Source organism: Lethenteron reissneri, chromosome 54, assembly GCF_015708825.2.
Source record: "Lethenteron reissneri isolate LAM-NWPU_2019-01 chromosome 54, ASM1570882v1, whole genome shotgun sequence".
Lineage (NCBI taxonomy): Eukaryota > Metazoa > Chordata > Hyperoartia > Petromyzontiformes > Petromyzontidae > Lethenteron > Lethenteron reissneri.
This window is the reverse complement of record NC_083832.1, coordinates 11,497,073-11,519,895: the sequence shown is the minus strand read 5'-3', so window position 1 is coordinate 11,519,895 and position 22,823 is coordinate 11,497,073. Positions and strand designations below refer to the sequence as shown.

General features: G+C 55.7%; 1 protein-coding gene across 1 annotated transcript; it reads right to left on the bottom strand.

Moving 5' to 3' along the window:
* Nucleotides 1-592: 592 nt before the first annotated feature.
* Nucleotides 593-20,614, bottom strand: ITIH5 (inter-alpha-trypsin inhibitor heavy chain 5). The gene is made up of 16 exons (XM_061574064.1): nucleotides 20,299-20,614; nucleotides 17,950-18,000; nucleotides 17,326-17,495; nucleotides 13,583-13,672; nucleotides 12,767-13,020; nucleotides 11,765-11,934; nucleotides 9,462-9,578; nucleotides 8,195-8,366; nucleotides 7,091-7,393; nucleotides 5,781-6,034; nucleotides 4,449-4,917; nucleotides 3,796-3,891; nucleotides 3,484-3,600; nucleotides 2,859-3,113; nucleotides 2,315-2,437; nucleotides 593-1,734 (listed from the first exon to the last, which is right to left on the bottom strand). Exons 1-16 carry the CDS (start codon nucleotides 20,404-20,406, stop codon nucleotides 1,253-1,255), a joined length of 3,231 nt encoding a protein of 1,076 aa, XP_061430048.1. The 5' UTR covers nucleotides 20,407-20,614; the 3' UTR covers nucleotides 593-1,252.
* Nucleotides 20,615-22,823: the final 2,209 nt, after the last annotated feature.

Genomic DNA, 22,823 nt, shown 5'->3' with positions numbered 1-22,823 from the left:
GAAGTGTAAACATCCACACCACCCCCCCTCAGGTGCCATGTCAGCCTCGAAAGGTGCCTCCTAACAGCACTTGCCCCAATAGGCTGTTAAAGCTATACGGGTGATCTTTATCTTTAAACTGCCAGAGGACAGACAACAGGGCGGCCTGGCTTTCATTTGGCTAAGAAGGTGGAAAATCTGACATCACCACGAGAGTGTTTTCAAAGGCTTTTTTTAGAGTTTCCAAGGGTCCCATCACAAAACCCCAACCCCCCAGGGCAGCTCCAAGGAGCCCCGGGGGCGGCTCACAGGAGCCTCGGGGGCGGCTCACAGGAGCCCCGGGGTGGCTCCAAGGAGCCCCCAGGGCAGCTCCAAGGAGCCCCCAGGGAAGCTCCAAGGAGCCCCGGGGGCGGCTCACAGGAGCCCCGGGGTGGCTCCAAGGAGCCCCAGGGGCGGCTCGTGGACTTCAGCTCCAGTTGGCGAAGTGACGTTCGCTGAGCGAGCTGCGAGGAGCCTACGCTGGTGTCGAACGACACATTGACCACGGAGGAGCGCGCGCGCGTGAGAAAGAGACGTAAACACGGAGTATTTGTAACATTCATTTATAGTCCCTTGCAAAGAATACAAAACAACCCACAACATTACAAATATAGAATTGAAATCTCACACGAGCACCAAAATCTACATTCATCTCCAAACAAAAACACATTCCACCCCCACTGTTTTCGCACGGGTATGTTTTGACCAGTCGGTCGATCGGCAGGTCGCGTCGTGGTGGGGCAAAGTGTGGGTAACTCACACCCCTCTCCGAGATGTATTGGCCTACGTGGAATAATCGGTGAAAAATTCCCTCTCGTGGGGCTGTGTGTAGCGCCCTCTAGTGGAGAGGACCCTTCCGCCAGCAGTGGCACGAGCAACCGATTGCAGGGCTGAACCTTTACCTAATTTAACCAATGTTCATTCATATAGCCATTTGACAAACAATAAAAATAAACACCTGCTTCGTATTGGAAATCCAGGCCCTGGGCTTGAACCCAGGACTTCAGCAATGCTGGCTCGGTGCTTTAACATGGCCGTCATGAACTCCTCTGAAGAGACACACCCAACCCCTGGACATTAGCCAACCTCCGATTAGCACAGTTGGCTACATATCGTGGGAAAGCAGTTCAACATACGTACATAAAACCGATACTAATTGGATGGATAACAAAACTAAACAGAAAAGGCAGTTCTCAAGAAATGAGTTTTCAATCTAGATTTAAAAGAACCTACATCAGGCAAAATTCCCGTCGTCTTCGTTGTAATCTTCACCGTAACTTTCACCACAATCACCGCCGCCGCCGGAGCGGAAGTCGTAGAGGTCGCAGGCCACGTAGTCGGCGTAGCAGCCCTGGACGAGGCCGCGCGCGTTGCTCCGCGCGAACCAGCAGGCCACGTCGTGCGGCCCGCCGCTGCCGTGCGTCCGGCGGACCCTCGCCGTCACCGGCAGGCGCCGGCCGCCGATGTTCAGCGTCGCCGGCGACGCCGCGCCGTCGGCCGGGACCGCCGGCGTGGCGGTCGCCGAGAGTCCCGGCGCCGTAGCCGTGGCTCCCGCGCGTTCTTCCCGGTCCTCCTCTTCCGTCTCTCCCTCCTCTTCTGTTTCATCCCGATTGCCGGTGCCGGCCACTGTTGTGGTGGCCCCCGCCACCACCGTAGCTGCAGCCGGTGCCGGGGTCTCCGCCACCACCACGGTGGCGCGAGCGTGGAGGAATTGTCCTGCCCGACACCCAACGCAGACATAAAAAAAAGGTCAAATCGACAGCGTGACATCACATAACAGACCCGCTGGGGACAGAGGTACGGGCGGATGAGTGCAGTGTCGTGCACAAACAGTGATTTTCAGTTGAGATTTGTCTCAAGGCAAGAAGTTAGATCTCCCGGCATGGCAGTTAAAAGAGCGGTGGTAAGTTTCTGGAATACCACCCCACCCACCACCCTCGCACCACCTCGGTCTCCCCAGCAGTGTAAACCGATCCACCACCACAGTTGGGCGATCGGCAGACCGCGATGCGGCGGGGTAAAGTGTGGGTAACTCCCAGCTCTTCCAAGACCTCCGGCGAGAGTGGGCCAGACGCCGTCTGAGAGAGCGCTCTCTCGCGCTGCCTCGAGTGCAGGGCCCTTCTGCCGGCAGTAGCATGAGCGAGAAATTTCAGGGCTGCGCCTTTGCCCCCCTTTTTCACCGTCCAATCACGCGCAAGAAGAAGCGAGCGGCGTGCGGTAACGACGGTTCGTTCCTCGCTCCGAGACACGCAGAGCGGCTGACCCCCGGCAACTCCGTAACCCCGAGGTGACCTACCCAGCAGGCCATGCGTGTGGGGCGATAGCGACCCCCCAGAGAGGATGTAGACACCCAGGTGGTCCCTCTGGAAGGACTCCGGACGCTTGTAGAGGTGCAGCTGAATGACGAACGTGATGTTACCTGCGGCACATTTGGAAAAGTCACGCACGGAACCCCCCCCCCGCCCGCCTGGGCACGGTGGGGGCGAAGAGTGGCAGCAGCTTGCTGCCAAGATTAGTCAGGGACAAGCAGGGTGTGTGGCCGGAACCGTCTGATTCGTAATGCCCGGAAGTAACAGCAGCAGCTCCAGCAACATCACCATTAGCATCAGCAGCAGCACCTGCAGCACCACCATTAGCATCAGCAGTAGCACTAGCACCACTAGTAGCACCACCATTAGCAGCAGCAGCACCACCTGCAGCACCACCATTAGCAGCAGCACCACTAGTAGCACCACCACCAGCAGCAGCAGCACCACTAGTAGCACCACCACCACCATTAGCAGCAGCAGCAGCACCTGCAGCAGCACTGGCAGCAGCATCGAGAACGACGCCGTCCTCACCGAGGAGCGTCACCGTCACGCTGGTGCCTGCCGCCACGGCGACCGCGAGCCCGTCCCGCCGCGCGCTGGCGCTGCGGTCGCAGGGCAGCACCAGCCGCTCGGCGCCATCCAGCACGACGCGCGTCGGCGTCACCAGCACGTAGGCCCGGCGCGGGTGCTCCGACACCAGCGCCACGGTGCCGAAGTACGTGCGGCGTCGCTTGCGGGAGCCCGGCGGAGCCGGAGAGCCCACGAGCTGCCCGTTCACCGTCACGCCTGGGCCGGTGGGGGAGGGAGGGGTGGGTGGATCGGGTGGAGAGATGCGCGCCGCGTGCGGGGAGCTACGGTCAAAATTCGGTCACAATTTCGCAAAAGAGCAGTTGACATTTGATCTTTTTTCTCAAACGGAAGGTGGCTGATGGAAATGGATTGATGTTCCCACGAAAGTGCATTGAATACAATCGCACGAGTAGAGAGACAAACCGACAATTCGGCAGATAGACACAATGACTGACCAAAAGACGAATCAAAAGGCACACAGCCTGACCGACCAGTAGACAGTCCAAAAGACAAGACAGAGTGGCAGACAGACGACCTGAATGGCCGGCAGAGCGACAGAGCGGAGGGGCGTGCGTGGAGTGGATACCGGAGTGGCCGTGGTCGTCCACCAGACGCAGCACGTGGCCCGGCTCTCCGTCGATGTTGAAGCACACGGTGAGGCCGCTACGTGGCAGCTCCACCACGAAGTGCGGGTCCCCGTCAGCTTCACCGCACGCACACGAGCACAGACACAAGCACAGACACAAGTACGCACGCACACAAGTACGCACACACGCGCATGCACACACACAAAGATACACACACGCACGCGGACAGCCAAACTTCTCCCATCCCTCCGCCTGCACCCAATCCCAGCCAGCCCCCCACTGGTGGTTGCGGTCGCCGCGTCGTCGCGTACCCGACAACTTAGCCGGCTTGGCGCCCGCTCGCGCACCGCTCTCCGCTGCCGCCGCCGCCTCCTCCTCCTCGGTGGCGAGGTACGCCGCCGGCAGCGCTGCCAACGACACAGGTCAACCAGTCCGCCACCACCGCCGCCACCACCATCATCACCACCACGCTCATTCATCATTGAGCCTTCCGTGCGGTCCGACCTCAAAGCAGGGGACCCCCCCGTGGCAGCGGTCTCTGTGCAGCACACGGTGAAGGCAGCAGCGGCCTCCCAAGTGGGCGCTAGTCTGCCGTAGGGTGGGGGGCGGGGCGATGTTGCCGTGTGGCTCCCCGACTAAGTACTTTGCAAGAAGTTGGGCAGTGACGCCGGCACACACTGGCCGACTACTCTTTCATTTTGAACGCCCCCTGTGCAGCAGACGGTACGCAGCAATTATGGTTAACACACCCGTGGTATTAACTAGGGAGGCTACTGTGCTCAAACCGCAAACATCTGCCATAAACTAGGTAAGGCCCACTGAGCTATGAGACTCTTTCAGAGACACAGCCTGGCCACAGACGATAGCCTAATGAAGTGGCTTATCACGTGGACATTTATAGCAGCCAAACGCCCCACACCGAGCCACACCAAGTCGTGCGACGCGTCCCTCTCCACCCCCCTACCGAACTGCGTCCCGTCCAGCCCTCCAACATCCTCCGGTCCCTCCTCCTCCGCCTCCTCTTCATCTTCCTCCTCAACTTTATTCTGCCCGTTGCCATCCCGGGTCCTCTCCTCCCCAGCACCTGCCTCGTCAGCCTCCTCCTCCTCCCCCTCGTCAGCCTCCTCCTGCTCCTCCTCCTGCCCCTCGTCCTCCTCCTCCATCACGAGCGAGGTCACGGGCGTGAGGAAGTGGTGCTGGAGCGAGAGGTCCATCGCTCGCTGGGTAGCGTCGAGCGGCGACCGTGGCGGCGCGGCCGCCCCGCCCGTGCCCGCCGTGGAGCCGTTGCCACGCAGCGGGTCCCTCAGCCGCGTCTTCAGCAGCTCCTTGATGGTGAGGAAGGCCCAGAGGCGAGGAGTCAGAGGCTCGCGCGCCTCCTCCTCCTCCGTCCCGTTGCCGTGGCCGGTGCCGGTGCCGCCCGGCGCTGAAGGTTTCTGCGGCAAGGAAGATACGGCGATGGGAATCGGGCGAGGTTCGCCCGATGAACTGCGGCCTCTCGGAGTAGGCGAGAGATATTTATTTTGTGGTGGGTGGCCGGGTGGCACAGCGAGTAGGAAAGTGTTGCCCACTACTGCGGGGAAACAGAGCTCATTTAAGGGGTTTCAGAAGTGGTTCCGTGACACCCGCTTCCGTGGGCCGCTCTCTAACACGACTGTGCCGTGAGTGCCCCGAATTCATCCGACGACAATCGGGATCCGATTGGGAGAAAGAAAAACAATCGAGTTATTTTTACTCTTTGGCCTCTTTTAAAATGTTATTCCACGTGTGATGTCGTAGTGAAGTCATGAGATGAAGACTGAATATGCGACGTGCGCATCGTTAGTGTGCACACTCCCACGCTGCGACGTCCTGTGACTGCCGCCACTGCCGACGAAGGTCCTGGGCTGTGGTCGCCGTGGTAACAGAGCCGCTTGCCTCAACGGGCCTTGCCAGCTGAGATAATGAAGCCTGAGTCTGTGAATCTCTATGTACCTCTGCGGATCTCTATGGAACTCTGTGTATCCCTACAGTCACTCTGCGTAACTCCCATGTCCTGCAACTGCTGCAGCTGCCGACGGTCTCAGGCCTGTGGCCGTCCGTCCAACGGAGTCGTTTTAGCTCAACGTGCCTCACCATCCACCGCTCAACGAACCGGTGGCATCGGCCCGGCCACGGTAAGTTGTCCGCGGCTGCACCGCACGGCTCCGCCAAAGGACAAATCGGAGAGGGGCCCGGCCGCCCGCGCGCTCCCGGCTCATCACGCCCGCCCCACCGAGACCACCGCTCGCCGCTCTCCACCCCGCACCACCCTGAGCACCTGCAGCGCGACGTCGCCCTCCACGCGGAGCCGGTTCCCCGCGGCCCGCGCCGACACCTGCACCCTGAGCGCGTCGCCGGAAAACGGCGCAGCGCCACCGCCGCTCCTGTTCCCCGCCAGCCGGCCGGCCACCACCAGCTCGGAGCCGTTGAAGTAGTTGGCGAAGACGCTCTGGGTGAGGTCCCGCACGCCGCCGTCGGGGTACGCCACCCGCACGTCCGTCAGCACCGGCGTGCCGATCTCGTCGTAGAAGCCTGGCGCAGGTGGCGGAGGTGGCGGTGAGGGGAGTCGCGTTCGGTGATACGTCTGAGCTCGGCGCCGCATCTCCTCGCCGAGTGCGTTGCAGGCTGCTGCTAGGCTGCAGTAGCAGTCGCCGCAGCCGTAGGGAGAGGTATTCATGGATGTGGTGTGCCGGGCGCAGAGATGTTTTCTGGGTGACAGTGCCGGATTATCGTAGTAGCAAAAGTAGCTACACTTGTAGCTACTACTCGTGTCGTAGCTACACATGTTGCTACGGGCCCCACACTTTCAAAGCCCCGCGCTAAATGCTTTCAAGCTATCAATTCCGGTGCAGTGATTCTGCACTTGTTCTATTACTATAGTACTATACTGCCTTCAACTTTTATGAACGACTGGGTGTTAAAGATTAGCGATGTGTTTTAATATTTACGTGTTTTTTTATTTATTTAAGGCCCCTTTATAACATATGCTACAGGTCCCGCACTCGCTTAATCTGCCACTACTCGGTGGTCGACCTGGACAGACCCTGATCTGAGGCCGTCGTGTCCGCGAGTCCGAATCCACTCCCGCTCGCTCCCGTACTCACACCGACTCACACGTCAAGTGTCAAAGGCTCTCTGCTGGCAGGAGGTCACGGGACAGACCCAGGTGCCATGGGTTGACTGACTTGCAGATGCACCACTTGGTGCCCCCTACCATGCCAATTCGCTGCGGGGTTTTTCCGCCCGGCGCTCCGCTCGTTGTTGCGAGCTTCGCGTCCCCGCTGTTATCGAGGGGCGACTGCCTCCGACTGCCCAGTAGCGCCCGTTCATGAACCTCCTCCACAGCGGCCGATCTTTACAACGCTGGTATCGCGGTCGTCGCCAAAATCGACACACCTCCACATCCTCCTGTAGCTGCATCAGTCCATCTCTTCTCCAGGCCGTGTCGTGCCCGTTTGCCCCCCCCCACCCCCCCGTGCGGGCCACACTCACCCACGCGCTCCTTGACCCCCCACTCACCCACGCGCTCCTTGACCCCCCACTCACCCACGCGCTCCTTGACCCCCCACCAAACCCCGCGACGCTCACCCTTGAGCTGCGCGCTGGCGTCGGCGCCGTCGTAGACGCGCCGCGCCACCCCGCAGCTGCCGGCCGCCAGCGCGTCTAGCAGCGCGAAGTCGGCGTCGGCGCCGAAGCCCAGGCTGAAGATGCAGAAGCGTCCCTGGGCGGCGGCGGCGCGCGCCTGCGTCACGATGGCCACGCGGTCCGTGTCGCCGGCCGTCGGCTGCCCGTCCGTCAGGAACACCAGCAGCGACACGCGGTCGTCCGCCGGCGCCGCGGGGCGTGCCAGGAGCCTGGCGCCGGTCAGCAGCGCGGCGTTGATGTTCGTGCCTGTGAGGGACGACGGAGAGAGAGAGAGAGAGGGGAGAGAGACACGCGGCAGCAGTGGATAGGTCCTGGCCGACAGCGATGGTGACCGCGATGACGGCGGCGGCGTGCGTGCGGGGACCGCAAGTGGACAGAAAGTAGAACTCAGTTTAGGGTAGCGCCATTCACACGAGGCCTCACAGCGCTTTACCATGCAATCCCACTAAAAACCCTTAAGATCAACGTTTTAAGGAAAACCACTCTTAACACAGACGGATATGCAAGGGGAAATAAATGCGTCCCTAATGGACCGGGGCAAGACGTTCCACAAGCGAGGCGCCTGACGACTGAACGCTCGGTCACCCGTTGAATGCAGATTTGTCCTCAGTACGCTCATGCGTACCGTGGAGCTCTCCTCTAATCTGTGGCGATGGCTTAGAGGAGGCGCCTAAACTAGAACAATATGAAACAAATGTTTTTATTTTACCAGGTAAGGTCCACTGAGCTATGTAGCTCTTTTTCAGAAGTGACCTGGCCGCAAATGATACCTCAACGAAGTGGCTCATCATCACTTGGACATTTATAGCTGTAACCAAATACTCGAAGCGCACGTTGATTCTAAATGTGGAGGGAACAAAACGGAAGGACCCGGAGAAAAATCAACGCAAACACGGGCAGAACTTGCAAACTCCAGATATACATACAGCAGGCATCAGAGTCGGGATCGACCCCATGACCTCCTGCATACCAGGCGAGGTAGTTAACATCTCCTAGCCATCGTGGCGCGCTCCATCCAGCAGCGGAGCGGTGTCGGGTGAGACGTACCTCCCGCGGGCGAGGCGAGGTAGATGTACTTGCGAGCGTCACGCACGGCGTCGCGCGTCACTTCCACCATGCGGCCCGGCCTCCACACCCGCACCCTCTCCGAGAAGGTGACCACGTTAAAACGATCGCCCGTGCGCAGCTCCTTCAGGATCGTCTGCATGGCGTCCTTGGTCTAAGGGGCGGACGGAATGGATCGGTGCGGTCACCGTCAGTGCGGTGGTGGTCGCTACGCCGCACCACGTGGTGCCTGTAGTGATCCTGCGCTGTGGAGGCAGCAGCAAGGGTTGGTGGTTCACGCACAGATGTTGTGAAACTCCCGTCTCGTGGGTGGGCGCCGAGGAGGTGCCAGGAGAAGGCTGTACAACAAGTGGATTCATCGCCATCTGCTTCCGTCCGTGCGGGGGATAGAGCGTTGCCCCCTCGCCCAACGCGTGGGTTGTCTTCGGGTGCTCTGGTTTAATCTCGACCCGTGTGCACACTCGTCGTTTGTTGGTGGAAACTTCTTAAAATAAAAACCTCATCTCGAGTCCCACGACTCGGTGTGGGTGTCCTGGATGAATAAATGAATAATGATATCATCATGACGTTAGAACCAGATTAAACCAATGCTGGAACATTTACTCGCAAATTACTTGATGGTGATTACTCACATCGGTGAGGCTTGCCGGGGTAAACTAACGTAGTGATAAAATAAAGTTGAATGGGGAGGGGAAGGCTCGTGGTTGGTATAGTATTGGGGTGCTCCCCCCCCCCCCACTACTATAACATGGGTGGCGCCTCCACCACCCATGCCTGATGATGCAAACCTCTCCGCCGAGTCGACCTAGGAGAGGCCCAGGACCGGTTGAGACTCTCGTCACCGCTGGTGGTGGTGGTGGCCGTGAGCGGGACTCGAACTCGGGTCTCTGCCGTGTTCGTAGCGCGGCACACGAGGGCGGCCAGCACCACGTCCCGGCCGCCTTTGTCTCCCCAGTGGCAATGTTTACCCACCACACCTGGCACGGCCATCCATAGGGGGGTGTGCGGGGAAAACCCCACTGTGTGTGCCCCCCCCCCCCACGCCTTCAAACTAAACCGGACGTATTACATCTGACACCGTGACGTGGACGCGCCCCCCAAAGCGCGGGGCCCTGGGCGGCTCTGACACCAGGTACTCTGAGGCTGAATCGACCATGGGTTGACACAAACACACAAGTACACACCGACCCCCACCCTTCGCGTCCCCTCCCGTGCCACTCCCCCTCCACCCCCACCCCCGCCACGCTACCTGCCCGATCTTGGTGCCGATCATGGAGCCGCTGGTGTCGATGACAAACACCACGTCCTTGGGCACGGCCGGCAGGTCCGTGGGCGCAAAGTAGTGCACAAAGTAACCGTCACGCACCTGTGGGGGGCAGGGCGGAGACAGGGGACACGTGCTCTCACAGTCGCGCACATATATGGCACGCGTGTAGCAATGCGTTAGCCCTAATGCCTGTTTTAATGATCACCTGTGTATATCTCTGCCACAGCCATGATGGCTAAGGATCAACCAAAGGCCGTGGCCCATATTGTCGATGAGTAAACAAGCGTCAAGGACCAAGGATGGCAACAATATCGCGCAATACTCCCACGCGAATAAATTGTTAAAATAAAATATCGACTTGTAACGCTGCGCGACCGCACGGACTCGCAGAGAGCAACTCCATCAGACGATGAACTCCATCCCCCACCTCCAGCACTTCCCCGCGGGCTCACGGACACTGTGATTGCTGTACATATCATCGGTGGCCAACTGGCGTCTCCCGAGCTGCAATGCGGCTCTTTAATCCACCACCACGTGCGGCTCTATCGAAGGAGCAGAACGCAGAACGCGATATCACAGTAGCAGAGAATAATGAATGTCTTCCGTACTGTGCCGAAACTGCCAATATATACTCGTCTATATACACACACGTGGCTCTGTGCAGAACTCATGGGTCTTTCACAAGTTGGCCACCCCTAAAATATATATAAACAAAGATCCCCCGTATAGCCTGAACAGACTCTCGGGGCAAGTGCTGGTACCGCCACGGCACACGAGGGGGTGGGTGGCCAGCACTACGCTCGCCCGGTCGCCTTTGTCTCCCCAGTGGTGACGTTTCTACATCGCACCGGGTATGCATTTGAGGCTGAGTCGACCTAGGCAAGACCCAGGACCGGTTGAGATGATCGTCACTGGAGTTGGTGGTGGTGGCCTTGACCGGGAATCGACCTCGGGTCGCTGTTGGCTTCATGGCGCAGCGCGCTAACCACTGTGCCACCGCTCCCAACATGATTATATACACACACATACATTTCTATTTTTGTTGTTGAAACAGACATAATCCAGAAAATTCGCTCCTCGGCAAAAAAAAGTAATCCTCAAGACAGCAGCAGTTGCTGAAGCAGCAGTTTCAATAAAGCGTCGAGACACTGCTTCTCTGTCCGTCACTCGGCCGGGCCCTCGTCTCTGCAGCGCTCCGAGTGAGATGGAGACAGGGGGCGGTCCTCGCCCCGGGCGCGGATTACGGCTGCCGGGCTGGAGGAGGAGGCTGCTGAGAGCGACAACGGCCGTGGAAATTAACAGAAATGGGGGGGAGGTTGGGAAAAAAAACCCCTAAATGTTTGACAGGACAAAAAGAAACGTCGACTTGGCGGCGGGGGGAGGGGAGCTGTAGGCCCAAGTCACTGTGCGTGCTGCGCCCAACCTGTTCGGGACTCTAAGCCGTGCTCTTCACGAGGAATTTTAACCTGCGAGGAAAATTGGGAGTAAATTACTCGCCCAGGGTATAAGAGGTCACGCGCGCGTGTAGCGTATACACACCGAGAGCGCGCGTGTAGCGTATACACACCGAGAGCGCACGTGCGTGCGTGCGTGGGGAGCGGTGGCGCAGCGGTTAGCGCTGCGCTGCGCTACGAACGGCCGCTCGCGGCCAACACCGGTCACGATAATCTGCACCGGTCCTGGACCTCCCATAGGTAGGCTCAGCCTCAAACGAGTACAGGGTGCGATGTGTGAACGTTGCCACTGGGGAGACAAAGGTGGTTGAGCGTGGTGCTGGCCACCCGCCCCCTCGTGTGCCGTGCCGGCCTTCGTAGGTGCTCGCTAACAGCACTTGCACCGACAGTCTGTTCAGGCTATACGGGGGATCTTTTCTACATCGTGGGGAGCGGTGGTGCAGTGGTTTAGCATTATTATTCTACGACCTGAGTTTGGATTCTCAGCCACAGTTTACTAACAAAACTAAATATTCGGAAGTATTCAATCAGCAGCACGTAATAACTTATTAGCAGCACGGAATAGCGAATTAGCAGCACGGAATCTCCAAAAGAAAGCATGTAGGCAATGCTTTGATCGATGAGTCCGGTTTTCCTAAGAGCGAGTCCCCAATGGCAACGCAACTTCACAGGGGAGTTTTTATTCCTATCGGATCATCTTGACGGGGGAAGTCAACGTGCCCTGGTCCCCGTTACGGGACGGACGGATGGGACGTCGCTAACGGCTTCACTTTTCTCAACCTCTGTTGTAAATCGCCGTGCGAGCGCGTGCGAGCGAGTGAGCGCCGTCACCTGTATGTCCCCCACGCCGAGGTGTCGCGAGACGTCGTACCACACGACGAACTCGCCCAGCCGCTCGGCTGCCGAGAGCCCGCTCCGCTGCTGGACCGTGGGCTCGTAGCGGACCCGCGCCCGGGTCGCCGAGCGCTCCACTGCCGTGCCCTCGGGGGCCTGCCCCGTGTCTGCCGCGTCACACACGTCGAGGTCGAGGAGGTCGAGAAGGTCGAGGTCAGAGCCGTCGTCACAAATGTGGCGCCGCGATTACAAACGGCGACGTTCACCGAGGCGAGAGCCGTCACTCGGTGAATGTCAACATCGACGGCGACGGTGCCGTCTCAGTGTCATTCGTTTGGGGGGTCTCTGCATTTGTCCCGGGAATGTGACCGAATACCCCCGGACTGGGCCCACTCAAGACAGATGGCAGAAGCCAGGCAGGGGTGAGCCTGGGCAGCCAGGTGATGAGGAGCCTCAGGCGAATGGTATGGACTACTGGACATCTGTTGTGAAAAAGAGCTTCATAGCTCTTTGGATACATCCACAACACATATTCTGATTTTGGATTACATGTTGCAATGTTTTTTTACGTGGTCATCAAGGCAAATCCGTCAACCATAAATCACTCCTTTCTTCAAACAAACAAAACACGTATTTACTAGCTTTAAACGTCGGAGGCAAAGTCACGAACGCCGTCAGCGTAATTCAAAGACAAATAAGTAATATAAAAAAAAATTAACACGTGCCCAATTACAGCAAACGTCAGTTGACCGTGGATAATTAGACCCAAGCCGAAACATAACATGTAAAAAATAATGTTACTTTTTTTTATGATAGAATATAGTATTGTCATCAGTATGACATAAGTATACCAAGTTTGCAGTCGATACCACATTGGGAAGTGGGTTAAAATTAAGTTACAAGATTTGAGGATACAACAACAACGGCAACAACAACAACAGACAGAGTGAGTTAAATAAAAGCGCGTAACAAAAACAGATGCCCGGCTGTGACACTTGCCGTGCCGACGCGCCGCCGTTGTCTGCCCCGCGGCCGGCCTCAGCGGCAGCACCGTGAGCTCCGAGATCCCGGCGCTCTCCGCCAGCTCCACGTGGAGGCGCAGGGAGCGCGCCGCGACGCCCGGCCGCATGCTCAGCGCCACCTCGTAGCGGCCCAGCCGCCGCTGCAGCAGCGCCTCGTGGGTGATTGCCAGCACGGCACGGGCCCCGGCCGGCACGGGCACCGAGGCGCGCAGCACGTGCCAGCCACGCGGACTTGCGGGGGTCACGCGGGGTCACGCGGGGTCACGCGCGGGTGGAGGGGCGGGGGGTCGCGCCGGAGAGTGGGCACGGCGGAGGGGGGCAGAGGGGTTAGGGTTGGTTAACATTGGGGTTATGGTCGGGTCACGGTTGGTGTTACTGTTAGGGTTGGGATTAAGGCTCGGGTTGGGTTCAGCTTGGGATTAGTTATTTGTAGAGTTAGGATTGGCGTCGTCTATGGCTGGGCTTAGAGGTTGGTTGGGGTTGTGGTTTTGATTTTGATTGAGAGTATAGGGTTAATGTGCAAAACTCGGGTTGGAGTTGGGTAGGGTTTGGAATTGGGGTTTCATTTGGTGTTATGGCTGGGATTAGGGGTTGGGCTGTAGTTAAGGTTGTGATCGTGAACCAGTCCTGGGCCTCCCCTAGGTCAACTCAGCCTCAAATGAGGAACCTCGTGTGCCGTGCCGACCTTTATAGCTGCTCGCAAACAGCACTTGCCCCAAAAGTATGTTAAGGCTATACGGAGGATCTTTGTCGTGTGTGTGTGTGGACTGCTATTGTTGGAATCTGTGCTCACCCGGTATCATTGTAGCTGTGTTTGTGTACAGCGGCCTTCTGCTGTGCCCTCTCCCGTACCCTGCTGACATAGGTCTTGTTACCTACAACCCTGCACACACACACTCACACGCACACAGATTCCCATTAAGAATTAGACTGTTGGGACAAGTCTTGTTAGTGTTGAAGCCGCTCACAAGGCAGACGAGGGAGCGGTGTGGCCAGCACCACGCCCAGCTGCCTTTGTCTCCTCAGTGCTGATGTTTACATCCCGCACCAGGTACTCATTCTTTAAAGGCTGAGTCGACCCAGGGGAGGCCCAGGTCCGGCTCGGATAATCGTCACTAGTGTTCAGATCAGATCAGAAGATCAGATTCTTTATTTAGTCTGGAGAAATCCGATGAGCTATGAAGCTCTTTTTCACAAATGTCCAGTGTTGGTGGCCATGAGCGGGAATCGAACTTGGGTGGCCAGGTTCGTAGCACGGCGCACTAACCACGACACTACCGCTGCGCACACACTCGCAAGGACACGCAGACACACACACACCGGTAGTCGCAGCTACACCACGATAACAAAGCTTCGTTGTGCGTGACGACAGCAGCTCTGACGGTTCCTCTCTCCACGTGTTGACTTCGCTGGCGGGCAGCAGGAGCAGCAGAAGGCCGCGTGGGAAGACGACGGAGAGAGACTTACGTCACACGGCTGCACCGTGGAGGATTTTGTCCACAGGTGCGAGGGAGAGACAGTAACAAAGAGACCGATGACAAACGCAGACGCGAGACGATGACAAACGCGCGCAAGATCAACGCGTCCGGCAGCCCGAGTCGAGGAATTGTCGGGCGTCAAATTCTCTCCTCCCCTCCGTCTCCTTTCTTGCCGCCGCCGCTTGATCCGCCGCGCGCTGCCCGTGTTTGTTTCGCCGTCTCCAGGTCTCAGGTGGAACGGCGACAGTAACCACCTCCTCCTCCTCCCACCAAATCTCTCTCGATCCCCGTGACGAGTGATGGCTGACAGACACCCAACCCTCGGCCGCGAATGTTCACCTGCCCGACTGTGCCCCTCTGTGCACGTGTGTCAGGTCACTCGCTCTTGCAAACGGGCCTCATCCTGGCCCACTGAGTTCTCAGCTTGTTAAACATAATCGACTTGAAACTGAAGACCACTGCATGTATCTGCTCCAGATTTCTGGAACCTGCCTCTGACGCCGCCTGTATGATGCTGCTGCCTGGAACGACCGGTGAAGCGTCCGTACCCAATAGAGTCACGCTGTGCACGTGTCGATCGTTCTCCAGCAACACCGGCGCTGCTGCCGCAGCGGTAAGGAATTGGCCACGTTTGGTCACCACAGTGGCAACTTTATAGATTGGCCGTGTCGGGTGGAGGAGGGTTTAACGACGCAACAATTTTACTTACGCGACGGTCGGACCACAACAATCTATTGCGAATCGCAAATGAGCTCGACGCCCGCGATTTAAGACAGCGGTTTTGGCACGCGGTAAGATTCGGCGACATTCCCAGCCAAGGAGAGCTGCCGTGGGGGTCGTTGTGACGTCACGACGGGTCAAAAGTCAAGCAGCACTCGGCACGAGCTCAATCAGCCACGAGGGGTCACGGGGATGCTGCGCGATGTCCTTGGAAGCCTCAAGAGAGGCGGATGAAGGTAGACTTACCCCGCGGGCCACCAGGCAGAGTAGACCTCTGCCTCCCCCCCCACCGGCTTCCCCCCCCGCCCTAACTCCCCCCCCCCGCCCACGCGAACCCACCGCCCCTCACGAATCCCAAATCTGGCCCTGACTTTTAACCCAATGCAGGGAGAGGTCAGTGTTTCTACCCTCACAGCAACGCAGAGCCCCAATCATTCTTTTCGACAAATTTTTTTACGAGCTGCGGTGGCGCCTAGCTCATTGCCCCCCAACCCCCCAATGCCGAGTGCGATGGCAGAAGAGATATCGACGAGAGACAGAGATTGAGGCGAGGTTGAGGCAAGAGCCCAGTCGTGAGAGGAGAGAGACATCTGCACGAAGGTGACGCAGTCGTGTGACCAGGGGAGAGATCCACGCACGCGACAGAACGGTGAGATGAGATGCAGACAAGAGACAAAGGGTCGGTGAGAGAACAGGATGCAGATCAGATGGGGATTGTATGTTTCACATTTTAATCAACCTGTTATGTGCATTAGGATCTACATTTAAGACACTAATTCGTTTTTGTTCGCAATGAATGCGGGGCTGCTTGAGCTACCTGGGAGCCCCGTGCTTTTTACTTAAATTTCTTAATCCGAGGACCATCTCCCTGACATTTTTTCTCCCTGTTTCCCACGCCAAAAAAAAAACGATTGATTTGAGAATAAAATAACAATCGTCCTGAACAAGAAAGGAAAGTCTCTGGGGTTGTTTTTCTTCTTCTGTATGTTCGACAGCGCCATCAATCCACGTAACGCATCCGGGCCAAACTGCTCGTTACACGGCTTTTAGCACTCCTTGTTTTGAGACGCTTTGCTTCAAAATGCCCATCACATGGGGAGAAGGGCTCTCTGAACGGCGAACAGCGTTTAAGAATTTTTACCATTTTTTTCCTCTCTCTGAAAGCAAAATTGGCCCCCAACAGAATTTGAAACGATAAATCGTGTCGCTTTTAAAAACCCGTCCGTCTTGGGCTTTCCAAAATAATGGGGTGAGGGGGGGTCATGGTGGAAGTAATAAATAAATAAATAACGGATAGACGAGAGAGAGGAGGGAGATTGAGATGCGACCCCCGCCCCGTGCGCGCTGTTTTGACATTCCGCGTGCCAGTCGTGGGCCCTCTTGTGGCGCCGTCGCCGGGGCAACCACAGCGCACCTGCGGGGAGGCGTGACCCCAACGCAGGGGTTCACCACGACTCCAACAACACCACCAGCACCACCAACAACAACACCACCACCAACACCATCCATCCATGTAGCCACCGCCAGGAGCTTTCCACGCCGCAGTTAATCTCTCAACCGTCTCTCTCTCTCACTCTCTCTCTCTTTCACACTCTCTCTCACACATTCACTCTCTCTCTCTCACCCTCTCTCTCACACTCTCTCTCACTCTCTCACTCTCACACTCTCTCACTCTCTCTCACACTCACTCTCTCGCCCTCGTTAAATCTCTCGCGGTCCTTGGGCCAAAGCAGAAATTGACGTCCGGCGAGGTTCTGAAAACGCGAACGTACGAACGAGCTCCTGTGTAGTTTTTTCCCCGCTGATTTTCGCTTCCCACGTCGCGACGGAGAAAGGAGCAGCGATCGCCACACGAAAGAGCAACTTTAGATTAGTTTTTGTTGTTGTCCTGTGCTCATGGCGGCACGGATCCCCCCTTAGCAAGATAGCTGGGTAACTGGCTACACGGGTCTCTCCGCTTAACAAATACAACTTCCCATGTACATGAAGCAGTCCCCCTCCTTAGCATCCTTACGTTCCTCTCTTAAAGCCTCACCTCTTCTCCACGGCCCATTCCCTTCCTCTTCCGTCTCCTGGCCCCTCCACTCCGTCACGTCCCTCCCCATTAGCCCTTCTGTGACCCCCACGTGTCCTCTGTTACGGTCATTCGGTCCTCGGCCCTTGCCACGCCCCTTGCCATCTAAATCACTCTAGTTTTTGTTAACCGCTTTTAAACATCGTTATCGAGCGCCTTGAGCGAAGACGCTCTACAAATATAAAATAAGATCGATCGATCGATGGATGAGATGAGCTGTGAACGAGATGGGATGACGGCGGCCCCCGCGAGCGCGCCACTCACACGCTGAAGTTGGAGACGAAGGCCGACGCCGGCACGGGCAGCTGCAGCGGCACGAGGCGGCGGGCCGCACCCGCGTTGACCACCTCGAGTCGGGCCCAGGTGCGCGCGTAGCGAGACTCCACCAGGCACCTCACCGAGTACTCGCTCACCTCCACGCCAGCCTCACCAGCCTGCAAAAGAGACCAAGGGCAACAGACCCCCCTCCCCCCCACCGTGTGACCTTAAGTGCCGTCAGCGAGCACCTAGAACGGCCGCCACGGCCAGCATCCCGCCCGGCCGCCTTTGTCACCCCAAGTGGCAACGTTTAAACATTGTGTAGAGGTGTTACGGGAGGGCGAACAAACACACCGGGGGTGGTTATGCCCGCACGCGGAAGGATGCTTACATCCACGTCCGCACCGTTTAGCCTGGGGGGTTAAAACGGCGCTGGGATCCCCCACGGCCCCACCCCTTGGTGGGGGAGTTGCTATATAAGGCGGTGAGCCGGTGGGCTCGGGGTTCAGTGTTTAGCTTAAACCAGCGAAGAAAGAAGACCGGCTAGATAGGCCCTGGGACTCCCCTGGATCGCCGTCCTTCTAAGGACCGACCAGGGCAATCGAAATTGAATACGAGATGCTTACTTACATGTGTGTCTGGTGGCGAAGCGTCTGGCCGTCGAGTTCCCCGCTTTTCTCGCTGTCACAGACGAATTAAGGGAATTACATCCAAGTTACTTGGCAGTGGCCCACAAGCACTGCTAACAACAAAACAGACCCAAAAGCCAGGACACATAGGGTTATTATACAGGGTAGCCCAAAAGTATTGATTACAAAGGATGAGGAGAGAAACCTATACTACCCCAAACAAAAAGACCTCAACGACTTGATCAGAGATCTTGGTCTCACCAAGTCCAATGCCGAGCTTTTGACGTCTAGGCTCAAGCAGTGGAACTTGTTGGATGAAAGTGTGCAAGTCGCAGATCAGGGGAAGTGTCACCAACCTTTTTGCATATTTTTCACTCGTCAAGATGGGCTCTGTTTCTGCCACAATGTGACCAGTCTGTTCGAGGCAATCGGAATCGCCTGTAACCTGAATGAGTGGCGCCTCTTCGTTGACAGCTCATCCAGGAGCCTCAAAGCCGTGCTGCTCCATAATGATAACAAGTTCCCATCTCTTCCCCTGGCTCACTCGGTGCACCTCAAAAAGGATTACAACAGCATCAAGACCTTGCTGGATGCCTTGAAGTATGATGAGTACGGCTGGGAGGTCATCGGAGACTTCAAAATGGTGGCATTCCTGATGGGTCTCCAAGGCGGTTTTACCAAGTTTCCCTGCTATCTTTGCCTTCGGGACAGCAGGGACACCAAGGCACACTACCACAGGCGGGACTGGCCACAGCGGACCGAGTTCTCTGTGGGGAGGAACAATGTCAAGTGGGAGCCACTGGTGGACCCCCGGAAGGTGCTGATGACACCACTGCACATCAAATTGGGCCTTATGAAACAATTTGTCAGAGCTGTAGATAAGGAGTCGGCAGCCTTCAAGTACCTTCAAGACTTCTTCCCTAAGCTGTCTGAAGCAAAGATCAAAGCCGGTGTCTTCGTCGGACCACAGATAAAGAAGATCCTGGATTGCAATGAATTCTCAAAGAAGCTCACTAGTAAGGAGAAAACGGCTTGGGACAGCTTTGTCGCAATGGTTCGTGGCTTCCTGGGCAATACAAGGTCGAAAACGATGTGGAGCTGGTTGAGACTGGTGAAAAACTCCGGCACAATGGGTTATAGGATGTCCCTCAAAGTCCATATCCTTGATGCTCATCTTGATAAATTCAAGGAGAACATGGGAGCGTACTCGGAGGAGCAAGGCGAGCGCTTCCACCATGATATACTGGACTTTGAACGCCACCACCAAGGACAATATAACGAGAACATGATGGGAGACTACATTTGGGGGCTGATTCGTGAAAGTGATTTACAGTATAATCGTAAATCTAGAAAAACTACTCACTTATACATCTTTTGTAGTCATTTTTGTATTACTTTAGTATGAATACATGTTAATTTTGATTCGTATGTTGTTTTTTTCTGCCTTTGTGTGAACGAAAGACAAAAATTTGCCCGTTTTCTAATTGAAAATAGGTACATTTTAAAATATCACTGTCCAGGTCACAAAAAGCAAAGTTTCAGGGGAATAACAGCCATTTTCTATACGTTTTTGGCATAAGCAATTACGAAATAACACTTAGTACCCAGGAACAAAAATTGCGTTACATAGTATAATTGTTATTACTGCATTACATTTTCACGCTATTTTAAAACTCATTTTACATCTCCTACGCAAGCGCTTGCAGCACCCGATACAAAGCAACTCACAATGCAAACAACAAAGCGATGAATTCATTAATGGTTTCTTTGATTAATTGCTCACGGATGTTTGAGCCTCAGACACCTGGACGATTGCCACGACGCAGCGCTAAAATTGCCCCGCGTTCTCGGTTCAACGAGGTGGTCATTGTGAACCTAGTAATTAATGTATCAATAAGCCCGAAACCATTTCTCTATTCGGAGATAACCTTTGCGAACTCGCAAAGCCCACGCACACGAAACGATCTGTTAACAAGTTTGACTCATTAACCAATTAACTGTAGGCGTTAATAAGCCGTGGTTCGTTTTCCCTTCCACACGAGCTGGCCATTGTGAATGCATGAACGAATTAACTTACGAACGAATTCCCCGCGAATTAAATTGATCCCAGAACATTCCTCCGGAAGAGCTGGCCATTGTGAACGATCAAAAATCCTCCTCCCCCCTCCACAGACAGATTAATAAATCAATCGTGTGATGAAATATTTAGTCCGATCATTGTGTTATTTATTAACTAGGAACCGATTCACCCCACACCGTTCTCTACAAGAGCTGGACTTTGTGAATGAATCTCGAGAATGGATGTCTCCGGCAATGAATGGGCCCGCGAACTTGGCCAGAATGAACTCACGAAGCTGACGTGCACGTGGGTGGCATCGGAGGAGATGGGCAGCAGGACGGAGGCGATGGCGGTGACGAAGACGAGAAGTCCAGCGGTGGGAATCAAACTCGTACACATGGCCCCGCAGCCCAGGTGGGGGTCCGTGTGCGCAAAGACACAGGCAGGGCTGGACTTTTTGAATGTCTCTGTGTGTCAGCGTGTGTGAGTGTGTGTGTCTGTGGGTGGGTCAGGCTGTGTGTGTGTCTGTGGGTGGGTCAGGGTGTGTGTGTGTGTGTCTGTGGGTGGGTCAGGGTGTGTCTGTGGGTGGGTCAGGGTGTGAGTGTGTGTATCTGTGGGTGGGTCAGGGTGTGTGTCTGTGGGTGGGTCAGGGTGTGTGTCTGTGTGTCTGTGGGTGGGTCAGGGTGTGAGGGTGTGTGTCTGTGGGTGGGTCAGGGTGTGTCTGTGGGTGGGTCAGGGTGTGAGTGTGTGTCTGTGGGTGGGTCAGGGTGTGTCTGTGGGTGGGTCATGGTCTGAGTGTGTGTGTCTGTGGGTGGGTCAGGGTGTGTATCTGTGGGTGGAGAGCGCTAGTGTAGTGGTTAGCGCGCTGCGCTATGAACCCGGGGTCGCAAGTTCCATTCCCGCTCAACCTCCAACACCATCAGTGACGATTATCAGAACCGGTCCTGGGCCTCGCCTAGGTCGACTCAGCCTCAAATGCGTTGTGTAAACATCTCCACTCGGGAGACAAAGGCGGCCGAGCGTGGTGCTGGCTACCCACACCCTCGTGTGCCGTGAAGGCCTTCACAGGTGCTCGCTAACAGCACTTGCCCCGACAGTCTTTGAAGGCTATACGTGGGGTCTTTATCTTTGGGTGTGGATGTCAGTTTGTAGATCGGCACGTGGGTGTGTTTTTTGCAGAGGTGGGACAAAGTCATTGTTATGCAAGTCCAAGTCGAGTCTCAAGTCATCAAATTCATGACTCGAGTCTGACTCGAGTCCAAGTCACATGACTCGAGTTCACACCTCAGAGGTGGGACAAAGTCATTGTTATGCAAGTCCAAGTCGAGTCTCAAGTCATCAAATTCATGACTCGAGTCTGACTCGAGTCCAAGTCACATGACTCGAGTCCACACCTCTGGTTTTTTGTGTCAGGCGCGTAGGTGTACAAACGTGGGCAATACCTGGCGAGATGTAATGTTGAATGATGTGTGGAGGTGTCGGCATCAATTCGCGCTCCGAGACTTCTCGCACACCTACCCAGCCACTTCATCATCCAGGCACTATCCAGGCGCAACGCTGCTTAGCTTCTGAGACCTGGTGAGATCGGGCGCGTTCCAGGTGATTCGGTCAGAGGCGTGCGTTGACACCACATCGATATTAAAATGCCCCCCCTCCCAATATATTGCTATAAATAAATGATTGCTATGCTATGTAAATAAAAAACAATTTGCTAAACCTTGGCCACAATATCTGGACTTGTCTTTATATAAATCAATGCATAGATTTATGTTTATATCATTGTGGTTATGGTTGTACTTTATTAATCCCTAATCTCTGTCATTACATACAATGAAACAAGAAATGGTAAAAAAGTAAGAACAGAGCAATGTAATACAATACACTATTAGACATTTAAAAAATTAATAAAAGTCCATCCCATGTGTTAGTGAATTTCCTAATATTTTAGGCGGGAAATGAGTTTTAAAATTTATATTTTTTTCTGGGTTGGGACCCCCAGAGACCCTGGAAGATTTGGTCCGCCCCAATGTTGACTCCATGGCTACGGCCTTGCAATTGAGGCACAATCACGCATCAGTCAGTCAGGCGGAGTGAGGGTCCAGACAGGCAGGGCGGGCAGACAGCACGCGGGAGAGAGACAAAGGCCACACACAACGTGACACACGCCGTCAATGGTGAGTGCGGTGTTTGTCGGTGACGGAGCTGCCAAAGTGTTTCCCGCTCGCGACCCACGGCGTGACACGAGATAAAGGACAGACGTAGTGATGCGTAAGTTTGTAGATTTTATTTGTATATGGTCACTTCGTTCACGTGCACAAATACCCTGCTATTACATTCCATTTGTATCGTCAGCGGGGGGGAATTTTTTTTTAAATGCTGCACCTGCAATCGAGCAATGCAATGTTGTATTTGTTCCACGATACGTCCCCGTGTAGCCAGTTACCCAGCTAGCTTGCTAAGCTGGGTTCGTGGTGCCATCAGCACGGGACAGAAACACCGCCAGAGCGGTCCTTGCGCAGGACACAGAGCGCGTCGGAGGTGCAGGCACAAGTAGCGGATAAAGAACCAACATTCAACTATTTTAGCGCCTTAACAATGTGGCGATTGCTAAAAAAAGATAAAGGTGCAGCCCTGAAATGTCACACTCAGGCCACTGCTGGCGGAAAGGCTCTTCTTCACTTAGACTCTTAAACTAAATGAACGTGATATAATTGTTCAAATCAAGATATTATTGTACCCGTACCGTGTCCACACAGTTACACCGCGCACAATAACGAAACGCATTTCGCCGAACGATTTTTCTGTAGTAACCGCGG

Bases quoted from the DNA above. Each gene is read 5' to 3' on its own strand.
- ITIH5 (XM_061574064.1), bottom strand. From the start codon at position 20,406: ATGTGTACGAGTTTGATTCCCACCGCTGGACTTCTCGTCTTCGTCACC. The intron at 9,579-11,764 runs GTGACGGCGCTC...TGCCCCCCACAG, and splicing joins TCGGCGTGGGGGACATACAG to GTGCGTGACGGTTACTTTGT. The intron at 6,035-7,090 runs GTGAGCGTCGCG...CACCTGCGCCAG, and splicing joins CGCCAGCGCGCAGCTCAAGG to GCTTCTACGACGAGATCGGC.